Source organism: Acinonyx jubatus, chromosome A1, assembly GCF_027475565.1.
Source record: "Acinonyx jubatus isolate Ajub_Pintada_27869175 chromosome A1, VMU_Ajub_asm_v1.0, whole genome shotgun sequence".
NCBI lineage: Eukaryota > Metazoa > Chordata > Mammalia > Carnivora > Felidae > Acinonyx > Acinonyx jubatus.
This window is the reverse complement of record NC_069380.1, coordinates 96,386,721-96,401,763: the sequence shown is the minus strand read 5'-3', so window position 1 is coordinate 96,401,763 and position 15,043 is coordinate 96,386,721. Positions and strand designations below refer to the sequence as shown.

General features: G+C 39.7%; 1 protein-coding gene across 5 annotated transcripts in view; it reads left to right on the top strand.

Moving 5' to 3' along the window:
* Nucleotides 1–1,024: 1,024 nt before the first annotated feature.
* Nucleotides 1,025–15,043, top strand: part of DTWD2 (DTW domain containing 2) — a 525,766-nt gene continuing 511,747 nt past the window's right edge. For 2 of the 5 annotated variants that reach the window (XM_053220014.1, XM_053220022.1), the window contains exon 1: nucleotides 1,025–1,876. In XM_053220014.1, the coding sequence (XP_053075989.1) occupies nucleotides 1,659–1,876 (218 nt within the window). In that variant the 5' untranslated portion in view covers nucleotides 1,025–1,658. The remainder of the gene's footprint in view (nucleotides 1,877–15,043) is intronic. The other 3 variants (XM_053220002.1, XM_027076851.2, XM_027076852.2) reach the window with 2 other exon arrangements.

The following is a 15,043-nucleotide window of genomic DNA, read 5'->3' as shown; positions in this document are numbered from 1 at the left end:
GCTGGGAGGAATTTTAAATGACTTAAGAGAACATTTCACATCTTGAAACCAGAGAAAAGTTGTCTAAAGGTTGTCACACAAGAATTTAGTTTTGGCAGTTAAAGAATTGGTTTTCCAACTTAAATCTGCAGCCAATATTTCATTATTTTCTGATTCACCTCTCTTTCTACAGTCTCTGGGTTTTCATTATCTCACCATTTCGGATGACATTAAGTGTCAGTTCTTTCTCCCTTCCTACATCCATCACCAGGTGAGTCTGTCAGCTTTCTTCTCTTACTTAGAACCCTCCAAAAAGAGATGAGAGGTACTGTTTCCAGGGGGAAAGAATGCGGAATAATTAAAAATATAATAGCCCTGTATTCCATTCATCAGCTTGGTTTTAAGATGACTGAAAACCTCATACTGAAATAAACACCCTAAGAAATACACAATACTCCTCTATTACTGTTAGTGGTAAATCTACTTTGTTTTATATTTAATTCCTTCATAGCTCTAGAATCAAATAATTGTGATTGCAAAACCTGAAGAACTGAGAAAACTAAGTTTAATTTTTAACTTTTTTTAATGTTTAGTTTTTGAGACACAGAGAGAGACAGAGAGAAACAGAGACACAGAGAGAGACAGTGCAAGCGGGAAAGGGGCAGAGAGAGAGGCAGACACAGAATCTGAAGCAGGCTCCAGGCTCTGAGATGTGACACAGAGCCGGAGGCAGGCCGGAACCCACTAACTGTGAGATCATGACCTGAGGCAAAGACCCACGCTTAACTGACTGAGCCACCCAGGTGCCCCTAATTTTTTGTTTAAACGTTGAATACTGGTAGAAGTCACATAAAATTTTAATAAATCAGCACCCATTTTGGGCAAGTAGTACTTCTGCTTTCATTCTATGGTGGACTTCATCTTTGCTTTTAACAAACTGCAGGCTACATTACTGTTATTCAGAAGCTGTAATAACTTGGGCAAGGTAGTTCTCATTCTATGGTTTTTTTCCCCCCTCATCCAGAAAATCTCAGCCCTCTGTTTCCTATCTTAGGGGCCCCAGATAACTTAAAAGCCTCATTGAACACTTGGTGTCTAGTGCAAAATAGTATGCTTGATGCCGAGGAGGAATACCAAGGTGTACAGGACACAGAGCCCTGCCCTTCTAGAGCAAAAATTTGGATGAAGCGGACCAGCGGAGAAACCAACCGTCAGTCGGTACAACCTCTCCTTTTTTGGCCTTTCGCTATCAAGTACATGCAGTGTGTATCAAGTGTGGTGTGCACTCAACTAGTTTAATTCCCAAACTGCCATCCTAAGGTGGGAAATGCAAAATTCTATTTAATTTTCACTTTTAAAGGGGTGATTATGGGTTTGCAGTCTTAGGTGTTTGCGGAGGGATTTCCTTTTTCCTTTCCCGGAGAGGCGTACCTAATTCCCACCTGCTTCCTAAGACAAAACGCACTTCCCTTCCTGGTCTAAGAGCTCACTGAGCACTGACCAATAGGTTCGGCCCGATTTCTCTGAGGGGCGGGACCTCGTGCCTGGGCTTTGGAGACCCGCCCCCCGTACGTGGCCTGCGTGCGTGACGACGTGCGGCGCGAGGCGGTTTCTCCAGAGTGTGGCGCCCCCCGGCGGCAGCGAGAACTCAATGTGACAATCGGACCTGAGCGCCTGCCATGGAGCCGCAGAAACAGGCGCGAACACCCGGGGACCCCGTCGCGTGGCCGCGTGGGCCCTCGAGGTCTCAGACGCCGGACGACGAGGAGGGGCCGGAGGCCAACACAGCGCCCGCGGCGGCTTTTCTCGGCGCGGAGGCGGACGACGCCTGTGTGGACGCGCTGTGGGAGCTGCCGGTGGAGCCCGCCGAGCGGAGGCCCGAGTGCAGCCGCTGCAGGTGACCGCAGAGCGGGGGGGCGGGGACCGTGGCCGGCGGCGGCTTTCGGGGGAGGCTGCAGCGCCCCCTGCCGGGAAGGCGGCTAGTCAGGCTCTACCCAGGGGAGCGCTGCCTCTGGCATCTCCGCGCGTGTGTCCGCTGGTGACCTTGGAATCACTCTGTGAAATTGCTGTTACAGCCTTGTAGTAAGAAGCCGTTCACTCAGGTTCATGAGCGTTTAGCCTTACTTCCTGCAAGACACTGAACGTGTCATGGGATGAGAGTTCTGCTGTTGACAAACTTAAGAGTATGATACGGGAAGTAAGGGGTAATGACAGTAATGCTTACAGTAATGAACACTTTCCTGCTCGAGTGACGTAGTCATCTCACAGTAAAAAAAGCAAAAGTAATTAGAGGAGACAGTCAAGGTGGCTAGGAGAATAGTTAAGATTGTTTTTTCTGAATTCTCAATTCATTTATTGAGCACCTGTTGTGTGCCAGGCACTGTGCTAGATCTGGGGAATTCAGGCACGGAGAACACAGACATGGTCTCTGCCCTGATTGGGGCACTTACAGTCTAATGAAGAGACAGTTTATTAAATAGGTAACGATAACTAGCCCTGAATGCTCACAGTATGCCCAGTTGTTTCAGTGATACCTCATTGTGGTGGTGTCCTTCAGGATTGCTTTCCCTGCTTGTTTGCGTTTCATGCTGTTCAGATACACGATTCTCTTTAACTTGTGGGTGTTGAGGATCTTTTCGCTTGGTTACTGAAGGTCTCCATCTATCACCTGTCTTTCTGTTGCCTTCCACAATCTTAACGGTTAGATAGTGCCTCTGCTTCCTCACCTGGGAATGAATAGCTCAGCAGTTTGTTATCATGTCCTGCACAGCCCTGACAAGGCTCTCGTTAAAGTCACCAGTAATCTCCCTCAAATGAAATCCACTGTATCTTTTTCTCTTCACTTTTATACTAGATCTCTTGGCGGCATTCTGGAGTTGAATGCCGACTTCTTGAAACACTATTTCTTTGGTTTCCCTGTGGTTTATCTGCTTTGTCTGCCCTCGTCGTCTTTGCCTGTTCTTCTGAAAATCTAAATGTTGGGCTTCCTCAGCTCTTGATTCTAGATTCTCTTATCTTATAGCCCCACACATTTTCCGCAGGTGATCTTACCAGTTTTCATGGTAAGATCGATACCCAAATACTTTTAGCTCAGACCTTTGTCCTGAGCTCCAGACCTATGCATTCATTTAACCAGTGTTGATGGAATGCTTTGCAGATTCTTGGTAATATGGTGCATTCTGCGCCCTCATGGGTTGTCCAGTCTGTTATTGGATACAGATAACAAACCAGCAACCAAATATGTAATTATGGAACAGAAAAGCAAAAGCAAACAAACAATGAAGCAAAGGAATGGGATGCTGTGACATAAAATAGGATGGTATCAGGAAATACTTCTGAGGAAATAGCATTTATACTAAAATTTGAAAGATGAGAAGAATCCAGGGAAGAGAAAAGAATTCAAAGAAGGAGAACAGAAGGCCAGACTGGTTTCATGTCTTTACCACTTGATTGCTTGGAGTATCTTATGTTGGACATTTTGGGCTTTTCTCAGGGTTGGGTTGTACGACCCCAGAGGAAGGGATCTTGAGTGTAGGGATCTGTTTATATCTCCTAAGTGTACTATCGAGAGTAAGACATTCAATATAGACTTTTGAGGAGGATGAATAATTTGTGTCTAGAAGGGACTGCATGTTTGAATGGAAGGGGTGTACGAATACAATTTGTTTAAACAAGCTCCCTAAAGGTGTTAGGAGATAACACTTAACAGTGCTGCAAAGGTGTCACTAGGATGCTAAAAGACAAGTTATTACAAATATAAACCCAAGGCTAAATTATCATGCTAGCTTTATCATCTAGTTTTTGCTCTATTTAGAACTGCTGATTATAAATGCTATAGTTTTTTTTTTTTTTAAAGAAAATTAGCCTCCTACATTTAGCGAAGATTTAAAGTTTTTCCAGTCCACTCCCTGCTCCACTTAATAGATTTTATTTTTTAGGGAAGTCTTAGATTCACAACAAAATTGAGTGGAAGGAGTAGAGACCTATCTTCTGCCTCCACCCTGGTATCTTCCCTCATTAGCAGCGTCCCCTGCCAGAGCAGTACATTTGTTAAAATGGATGAACATCATCATAATTCAATGTGCATAGTTTTACACTGGGGTCCACTCTTGGAGTTGTACATATTTTGATTTTGGAAAACTTCATAATAATATGTATCCACTATTATAGTATACTATAGAGTATTTTTACTGTCCTAAAATTTTCTTTGCTCTGCCTTTTCATCCATCCCTACACCCTAACGTAATCTGCTTTTTAGAAAATAAGAATGACTTTGATTTTAGTTTATTTCCAGTTACATTTAGTTAATATTTTAGGATTTTGATTCATTCCAACATTTGTGCACTTTGCTTCTCCTACTGAAATTTTGTACCGTTTAAAAGTTCTTCTCCCCTTTGGCACAGTATGCATTTTATTTATTTTAATTGGTTTAACTAATTTTATCATTATTAGTTTTTTACACTTTTTAAAATGTTTGCTGTTTTGAGAGCGACAGAGAGACAGAACATGAGCACAGGAGGGGGAGGGGCAGAGAGAGAGGGAGACACCGAATCCGAAGCAGGCTCCAGGATCTGAGCTGTCAGCACAGACTCTGATGTGGTGCTTGAACTCACAAACTGCGAGATCACGACCTGAGTCAAAGTCAGACACTTAACTGACTGAGCCACCCACGTGCCCTGTTCAACTAATTTTAATTGGTTAGATTATCATTCTAGAAGTCTGGAGAATATTTAGGTGTTATCAGTAAAATATAAGCTAATTGATGGCTCTTTATATTTTATTTCATTAAGCTGTTAGGGTTATACTAGTTTCCTGGATGAACTTACCTACATTTATGCTTATAATAGTTCTTAAAACCAAAATGCATTCTTAGATTTGATCAGCAAGTCACAATTATTTGGCCATTTACTTTAAGCAGTATTCACTTCTCTAAACGTATTACTGTAATTGTCATAGTCTTGGAGTTCCAAAAATTGGTTTTATTCAGGAAGTACAAACTCAGTTTAACTTCACAGCAGAATCTTGCTAGTTGGAAATACAAGTGCTCTGAAACATGAATGGGATATTCTTTCAAAGATCCCAAACTCATTTGTTATTGCTGGATACATATTAAGAGTGTGTTCCTCTTGAGGGAACAGGATGTACAGGAGTACAGTGTATAGAGAAAGTGTATATGGACAGCTTGGTGGAAAGGAGGGAGTGGAAAGAGGCAAACCTGTAGAGATTAGCAGTGGTTGCTCTCGGAAGGACCAGGTAAGCAGTTAGGGAGGTTAAGAAAAATTGTGCTGAATGTACTAGGAACCAACAAACAAAGCACTGGAGTATTTTTTATTTTTTAATTTTTTAAATGTTTATTTATATTTAAGAGGCAGAGAGAGACAGAGTGCGAGTGGCAGAGGGACAGAGAGAAAGGGAGACAGAATCCGAAGCAGGCTCCAGGCTCCAGGTTGTCAGCATAGAGCCCGACGTGGGGCTCGCACACACCAGCTGTGAAATCATGACCTGAGCCGAATTTGGACGTTTAACCGACTGAGCCACCCAGGTGCCCCTGGAGTATTTTTATATTTAGATGATTGTCACAAGTTCAACTTCATTAGGTGGCTTTTAGCTGTAATAATTTATATTCTATTTTATTAAAAAAATGCAAACTAGTTGGTGATATGGTGGTAAAAGTCTTGACTGGGAAGAGTTAAGGCCTCATTCTAGTAAAGATGCTAGGCATCTTAATTATACTTTTACATCTTCTATAGATAAGGCCATGGGTCTGAGGATAAGACTTAGAAACCACTTGCAAATCATTGGTCCTAAGAATAATGGAATAATGTGAAAATATGCAGTATTTTTTAATTTGTCTGAGGGAGGGAAACAGTGGCAAGGGCATGCACACAGAGTGACACAGGCCCTGAGGCAGAAATTTTTCTTTCTCCAGTGCTTTCTTCCCCCAAAAGTAAAAAATTATAACGATTATAATATACCACACCAGTATATTTAGTATGTATGTATGTATGTATGTATGTATGTATGTATGTATGTATGTATTTAGTGCCCATATGTGTGCATGAGCAGGGTAGAGGGGCAGAGGGAAAGAGAATATTAAGCAGGCTCCACAGGACTGTGAGATCATGACCTGAGCCAAAATCAAGAGTCAGATGCTTAACAGACTGAGCTACCCAGGTGCCCCTAGCACACATTTTTTGAACGCTGACCACATGCAGGTTGCCTGTCAGGCCTAGGTATTTTACATGCGATATTTTATTTATTTCTCATAACAGCATTCTAGAGTTGGTGATATTGTTAGTTTTTAAATGAGAAGGTACAACACCAAAAAAATAAATAATTGGATTAAAAATGGGCAGAGAACCTAAACACATATTTTTCCACAGAAGACATAGAGTTGGCCAACAGACACATGACAAGATGATCAACATCACCCATCATTGGGGAAATATGAATCAAAAACTGCAATGAGATATCACTTTACACCCAACAGAAGAGCTAGAATCAAAAATTCAAGAAATAACAAGTATTGATGAGGATGTCGAGAAAAGGGGACTCTTGTGCATGCTGGTGGCAATGTAAATTGGTGAAGCCACTGTAGAAAACAGTATGGGGAGGTTCCTCAAAAAGTTGAAAATAGAACTACCATATGATCCATTAATTCCACTACTGGGTGTTTACCCAAAGGAAATGAAAACTCTAATTTGAAAAGATACATGCACCGCTGTGTGTTTTGCAGCTTTATTTTTAATAGCCAATATATAGAAACAACCCAAGGTTCTATCTATAAATAAATGGATAAAGGATATGTTATGTGTGTATACATATGTGTGTGTGTGTGTGTGTGTATGTATTATTTGTAATATTATAACGTGATATATTTTTTGTACATATGTAAAATGGAATATTCCTCCGCCAAAAAAAGAGAGATCTTGTCATTTGCAACTACATGCATGGACCTAGAGGGTGAAATAAATCAGACAGAAAAACACAAATATCATCTGATTTCACTTATATGTGGAATCTAAAAAAAACCAAATGGACAAAGAGACAAACAAAAAACCCCCCAGACTCTTAAATACGGAAAATAAACTGGTGGTTGCCAGAGGGGAGGTGAGGGGTGGGTGGTGGTGAAATAGGTGAAGGGGATTAAGAGGTGCAGACTTAGTTATAAAATAAATAAGTCATAGAGTTGAAAAGTGCAGCATATATTGAAATATATAGTCAATAACATTTTAATAACATTGCACGGTGACAGATATGACTACACTTATCGTGGTGAGCCCTTAGTAATGTGTAGAATTGTCGAATCATTATGTTGTAGTCCTGAAGCCAGTATAACACTGTAGGTTATTTATAATTCAGTAAAATTTAAAGATAAATGATGAGGAGAAAGGAGTAATAATTAGGTAACAGAATTCAGTCTCTGCTCCAGTCCATCTGGCTCCTGAGCTCAGCCAGCACTTGACCTGGCTCTTTGTTTGCTGAAGAAGCCTTATGATTTTGTTGGTAGAGTAGGTGTAGTCACTAGTTGAAGTGGAGCCACCAAGGCTGCAAGATTTTCATACTTTTTATTTATTTATTATTTATTTATTTTTAAATGTCAGTGGGGGAGAAGCAGAGAGAGAGGGAAAGAGATAATCTCAAGCAAGCTCCTTGCTGTCATCACAGAACCTCACATGGGGCTCGATCTAATGAATCTGGGAGATCATGACCTGACCTGAAACCAGGAGTCAGATGCTTAACTGACTGAGCCACCCAGGTGCCCCTTATTTATTTATCTTTAGAGTAGGCTTCACACCCAATGTGAGGCTTAAACTCACGGCCCTGAGGACTAAAGTCTCATGCACTATGGACAAAGCCAGCCAGGCATCCCTGATTTTCTTATTTTTTAAATTGAATTATGTTCAGAGGTGCCTGGGTGGCTCAGTGGGTTAAGCGTCCGACTTTGGCTCAGGTCATGATCTGGCAGTTGAGTTTGAGCCCCGTGTTGGACTCTGTGCTGACAGCTCAGAGCCTGGAGCCTGCCTCTGATTCTGTCTCCCTGTCTCTCTGCCCCTCCCCCACTTGTGCTCTGTCTGTCTCTGTCTCTCTCAAATATAAATAAAAACATTAAAAAAAACTTTAAACTGAAGTATTTTTACTTTAAGCTTAGTAAAAAGATGCCTGTGCTTTAGTATTCTCTAACTCCTTTTTTTTAAATTGAGATATTATTGACATAACATTATGTAAGATTTGATACATTTATATAATGCAGTATGATTAGCACTGGTAGTGTTAGCTTTGATTACACAATTATTATATCTTTTTTTTCTGGTGAGAAAAAAGAAGTTTTAAGATCTAGTCTCAGAAAATTTGAAGTATAGTCCCTGACTTATGATGGTTCAACATAGGATTTTTCAACTTGACAATGGTGTGGGAGCAATACGCATTTAGTAGAATCTGTACTTTGAATTCTTAATTTTTACTTTTTCCTGGTCTGATGATATGTGGTACGATATTCTCATGATGCTGGATGGCAGCAGGGAGCTGTAGCTCCCAATCAGCTGTGTGGTCATGAGAGTAACAACCAATGCATTTGCAACCATTCTGTGCCCATATAGCCGTTCTGTCTTTCGCTTTCAGTACAGTAATCCATAAATTATGTGAGATATTCAACATTACTAAAAATAGTCTTTGTTAGATGATTTTGCCCAACAGTAGATAAGTGTTCTGAGCACATTTAAGGTTGGCCTGGCTAAGCTATGGTATTTGGTAGGTTGGATGTATTAAATGCATTTTGACTCAGGTTATTTTCAGCTTTGATGTGTTTATGAGAATGTAACCCTGTTGTAAGTTGAGGGAGATCTGCATATCATACATTACTGTTGACTCTAATCACTATACTGTGTATTTGATTTGTAGAACTTAATTCATCTTCTAGTTCCAAGTTTATATCTTTTAACAACATCTAGCTCCTTTATTGAAATTTTTAACCTTTCCTTATTCTTTAGGTTTGGATATTCTGGAGAAAAAAAGTGGTGGGGATAAAATCATGAGAGAGGGATGGAGGGGAGACTGCAGGTGTTTAAGAAGAATGCAAGAGCCACACATTGGCAGCCAACAGATGTTTTGCTTTGAATTGGTATTTTACCAGCTTTTAAAGTAGTTCTAACAGTTAAAAATCAAGATGGTTTATCTCAAAAATCCAGATTTCTGGCTTCCTTGAGAATACGAAGATCTAGCAGTTCAGGGAGTATCTTTCTGAGCAGTATTGGTTGAGCTGAGCATTGGTCATGACCTTGGGTTGGGCGAGATGTGTCCAGGGCACCATAGCTCCTTAGCTATTCCTGCTTGATTTATTTTATTAACTAGTAGGGATTTGCTTTTTGATTCTGGGTCTCATGTACACTATTGTGACTGGTCTGCTTAAGCAGTGGGGTGAATCAGACTGCAAGTTTGGTAGGTACAAGTGAAAAATGGTGATTCCTAAGGGAATTAGTTTAGAATACACTAAGAGTATTGAATTGGTATCAGCACTTAGGTTTAGAAAACAAACTATTTTGGTAAATTTAAAATCAACTAGATTAAAAAAATTTTTTTTTAATTAAAAAATTTTTTTAATGTTTATTTATTATTGAGAGACAGAGAGACACAGAGTGTGAGCAGGGGAGGGGTAGAGACAGGGGGAGACACAGAATCTCAAGTAGGCTCCAGGCTCTGAGCTGTCAGCACAGAGCCCGACGCGGGGCTTGAACTCATGGACTGTGAGATCATGACCTGAGCCGAAGTCAGTCGCCTAATCAACTAAGCCACCCAGGAGTCCTTTAATGTTTATTCTTGAGAGAGAGAGAGAGAGAGAGACAGAGATAGACAGAGACAGAGTGTGAATGGGGAAGGGGCAGAGAGAGAGACACACACATACACAGAGTCCGAAGCAGGCTCCAGTGTCTGAGCTGTCAGCACAGAGCCCGACGTGGGGCTTGAACTCACGAACTGTGAGATCATGACCTGAGCTGAAGTTAGACCGCTTAACCAACTGAGCCACCCAGGAGTCCCTAAAATCAACTAGATTCTTGATGATGATTTTGAGTAAAAAATTAGATAATTTGAAAATTTAATTCTTTGTTCATAACAAAAGTATCATATTCCTAAGAGAAAAGTATGAAGTTAATTTGTTCTTTCCTATTGGTATAGAAAATATGTTTATTCTTTGAAGTAGTTCATTTGTAATATATGTGGAAAGCTAACTGATTTACAAATTACTGTGCAAACTAATCATATGTTCAAAGTTGAGCAAAGATGATATATGTTAAGAGGGGATTTTTTTTCTTAATCTTAATTAAGTCTCCAAAGAGGAGTGACCAATTTTAAAAACCACGTTAGAGCTTTCTAAATGTTTGATTTATTTTCCCCAAGAAAAATAAGAATTATATCATTACCCTCTGATGGATAGAAGTTTTCTTCAAAGAACATCAAAGCACATTAATTTTTAAAGTACATTTGCCCAAAATTAATAATTCATCATTCTGTTCGTGCTTATGTAGTGAGAAAAAATATTCAGAAGTAGTCTAGTCGAAAATTTGGTATCATTTAAAAAGGGTTCACAGGTTACAAAGTGCTTTACCTATGCATTTTAATTTAATACATAAGACAACTTTGATTTAAAGTTATTCCTTTTTATAGATTCTCAGGGTCAGGTGACTAGTGAGGGGCTTTCATACTTTTATTCCTACACCATACAGTAAAAGATTATATTGAAGCGAGCAGTATGACTACTCTTGTTTTCCTGCTGCATATAATAAATATTTCCAGTGAGCTGTTTCTTCATCGTCTTTGAATCTGTAGATTCTTTTCCTGTTCCCTGGCTGTTTTTAGTTATTTTGGGATGAGAGCTTTTTAATTAATGTCTTTTTTAAGATTGAGCTTTTATTTCTTGAATCCTTTACCTGCCTAAGGTCAGTTTCTTATTTGTCAGTAGGTCCTCATTTTTCAGTCAGAAAGGCAAATTCGAAGATATTACTGATTAGGAATTTATTTTGTTTTCCCCTGTTCACTTATTTGTTTGCTTCTCTCTGTCTCTCTCCTCTCTCTCTCTCTCTCTTTTTTTTTTTTTTTTTGGCTTTCTCTACTGGAAGCCTCATGAGAAGGCTGTGGGAAAAAAGGTAGCAGTGAAATGAAGTAAGTAGAAGTCTTCCAGAGTTCCTTGGGGGAAAAAAATGAAGCTATAGAATGAGTCTCTGGACTTTGCAAAGGGCGAGAGGGGTAAACCTCTTGGAGAAATATCTGACTCTTTGCCTATGTAGACGTGTTACTTGGCAGGCTACTTTTTTTTTTTTTAATTGTGCTAAAATGTACATGTATAATACTTACCATTTTAACTTTTTTAAAAAAAATTTTAACGTTTATTTATTATTGAGAGACAGAGCATGAGCAGGGGTGGGGGGAGACACGGAATCTGAAGTGTCAGCACAGAGCTTGATGTGGGGCTCGAACTCACAAACTGCGAGATCATGACCTGAGCTGATGTTGGATGCTTAACTGACTGAGCCACCCAGGCACCCCTCATTTTAATTATTTTTAACCGTATAACTCAGTGTCATTGATACATTCGTAATGTTCTGTAACCATCACTACTATCTGTACGCAACACTTTTTTCATCATCGTCAATGTTGACTCTGTACCCATCAAATAATCACTTCCCATACCTTCCCCCCACCTGGCCCAGCCAGTGGTAACTTCTATTTTATTTTGTATTTCTATGAATTTGCTTATTCTAGATTCTTCATGTAACATATAATACTTATCCTTCTGTGTCTGACATTTCACTTAGAATGTTTTCAAGTTCTCTCCATGTTGTAGCATATCAAAATTTCTTTCCTTTTTATGGCTAAATTATATGTATATACCACTTTTGTTTATCCATCATTCATTTTTTTTTTTTTTTCTTATTTGTTAAAATAACAATGGTTTGTTGATGAACACTTGGTTTGTTTCTACCTTTTGGCTATTGTGAATAGTGCTGCTGTGAACCTTGGCACACTAATATCTGTTTTTGTTCCAATAATTTTGGGTATATACCTAGGAATGGAATTGGTGGGTCATATGGTAGTTCTGTGTTTGACTTTCTGAGGAGTCGCCAAACTGTTTTCCAGTTCCGTTTCAAACAGAGGTCATTAGATTAAAAACAATGTTTATTGATTTATTTTGAGAGACACGGTGTGTGTGGGCGCACGTGTGTGAGCCAGGAGGAGGGGCATAGAGAGAATCCCAAGCAGGCTACACACTGTCAGCACAGAGCCTGATGCAGGGCTCAATTTGCAGACAGTGAGATCATGACCTGAGCTGAAATGAACAGTCAGACCCTTAACCAACTGAGCCACCCAGGTGCCCCGAGGTCATTAGATTTTTAACATCTGGGTCTGCTCATTTTGTTCCTTTCCTGGAGACCTTCCATGCTTATATTTCAGGTACACAGTGGAGTTGAGGCTCTAGTGTGTCATCCAAAGCCTTTGCATCTCTTCCTCCCCCGTACCCTTCCCATACCCTCTCTTCTAACCACCTGGAATGCGTCCCTCGAACAGGTGTTTTTCATGTTCTGCTTTATGCCTTTGTTCTCTTATTTCCTCTGTACCAAATGCTCTTCTCTCATCCCTTCTTTCTGAAATGCTACACTGTTTCAATGTCCAGCTCAAGTACCCTGTCTTGCCAGGACCCATTTCCATAAGTTTTGCTGCCTTCTAAGTTTGAATTGTTTGTTCTTTTGACTTCTGTTTTCTCCATGACACCAGTAGCTGTCTGTGGCTTCCTTCTTGGTCATCTCTTTCAGACTCAGGTTTATTTACCACCAAATGTTTTAATGCTAGCATTAGGCCTTCTGAGGCCTAGGGAAGCGAGGTACAATTACGTGGTAAAACTTTTCACTGATTGTTAAATGCTCATATACGTAATCCACAAAATGGATTGCTTCAACGGTATGCGTTTTGGAATCAGAACTGAGTTCTAGCCCCAGCTCTCCTTTCTTGAGAAAGCTACTTAACCTCTCTAAGCTTTGCTTTCTTCATCTGTAAGTTAGGACAGTAATACTACCTGTCTTTGCCAGTTTTTTTGAGATTAAATGAAGGGGAAATATTTATGATAGTGCCTGTAACGTAAAAGTGTGTGGCTAGCATTAAACTCTTCCTCTTGACCTTTTCCTCCTTGTTGTTTTCTTTCTTTTTCTTTCTCCTTTCTTCTCCTTACCCCCTTTCCCTCTTCTTCCCGTTTTCTCCCTCTTTCTTTGCCTCTTCCCTGAAATATCAGAATTGTTATTTATGAAATTGGTCTATTTTACATTTAGTTAGCTTTTTCTATGTTAGAGTAGCTCTTTTTTCTAGGTTCAGAGATTAAGGACAAGTAAATAATTTTGCATGTGTTGAGCTATAGGTCACCACAAATAAATTGCCTCTTGATAGAGATTTCGTCATTCTTGGGCTTTCAAAAGTACTCACTTTTCAGCTACAAATAAATGTTATATTGATGACAAACTCTTAGGGCATCAAAATCAGTGTTTTATGTTGTAGTATTCTCTTTTTTTTATGGTTTAAGTACTTATAAGTCCTTTTTATTTTTTTTATTTTTGTTTTTTTATTATATATATAATTTATTGTCAAATTGGTTTCCATACAACACCCAGTGCTCATCCCAACAGGTGCCCTCCTCAATGCCCATCACCCACTTTCCCCCTCCCCCACCCCCATCAACCCTCAGTTTGTTCTCAGCATTTAAGAGTCTCTTATGGTTTGCCTCCTTCCCTCTCTGTAACTTCTTTTTTCCCCCTCCCCCTCTCCCATGGTCTTCTGTTGAGTTTCTCAGGATCCACAAATGAGTGAAAACATATGGTATGTGTTTTTCTCTGCCTGACTTATTTCACTTAGCATAATACTCTCCAGTTCCATCCATGTTGCTACAAAGGGCCAGATTTCATTCTTTCTCATTGCCAGTAATATTCCACTGTATATATAAACCACATCCTCTTTATCCATTTGTCAGTTGATGTACATTTAGGCTCTTTCCATAATTTGGCTATTGTTGAAAGTGCTGCTATAAACATTGGGGTACAAGTGCCCCTATGCATCAGCACTCCTGTATGCCTTGGGTAAATTCCTAGCAATGCTATTGTTGGGTCTATTATATTCTCTCAAAGTACTTAAGTAACACATTTTCTCTCTTGTATCAAAGAAACTTCTCAGTTCTGTTTTGAGAATTTATGCAAAATTACATATAAATTTATTTAAAATTAGGAAGAATACTTCCTTAATGAAGCAGGTATATAAAATCTGTACTTTAAATAGTATGTATGTATGTATGTATTTATTTATTTTAACGTTTATTCATTTTTGAGAGACAGAGTGAGAGTGTGCAAGTGGGGCAGGGGCTGAGAGAAAGGGAGACACAGAATCCAAAGCAGGCTTCACTCTCTGAGCTGTCAACACAGAACCTGATGCAGGGCTCAAACCTGTGAACTGTGAGATCATGAGCTGAGCTGAAGTCGTATGCTCAACCAACTGAGCCATCCAGGCTCCCCTAAAGGGTTTTTTTTTTAAAAGTTTGTTTATTTTTGAGAGAGATTCCCAAGCAGGCTCCATGCCATCAGCACAGAGCCCAACATAGGGCTCGATCCAGTGAACCATAAGATCATGACCTGAGCCGAAAGAAATCAAGAGTCAGATGCCTAACCCACTGAGCTACCTAGGTGCCCCTGAAGTCTGTACTATTCTTTGTAAGATGTCTCTAATGAAGATAGCTGGTCCTTGGGACCACTTTAGTGTGAATTCTTGCTTGTCAGAATGGACATTCATGCAGTTCCCTTTCCTTCGCCAGTGGATAAGAAACAGAGTTCTATTACACACAGACCTGGAAACTCAGTTTTAGATGTTCTTTATTCATTCAGTCATTATTTATTCAATATCCAGTGTCCAATAAATGCGTAGCTTAGGTCATAGAAAATGATTGAGAGATTGTTTCCTCTAAAATTGGTAGTGAACTGAGTGCAAGAGAAAATATGTCTAAATAATATTTAAGACAAATTATGAAGGTATACAATAA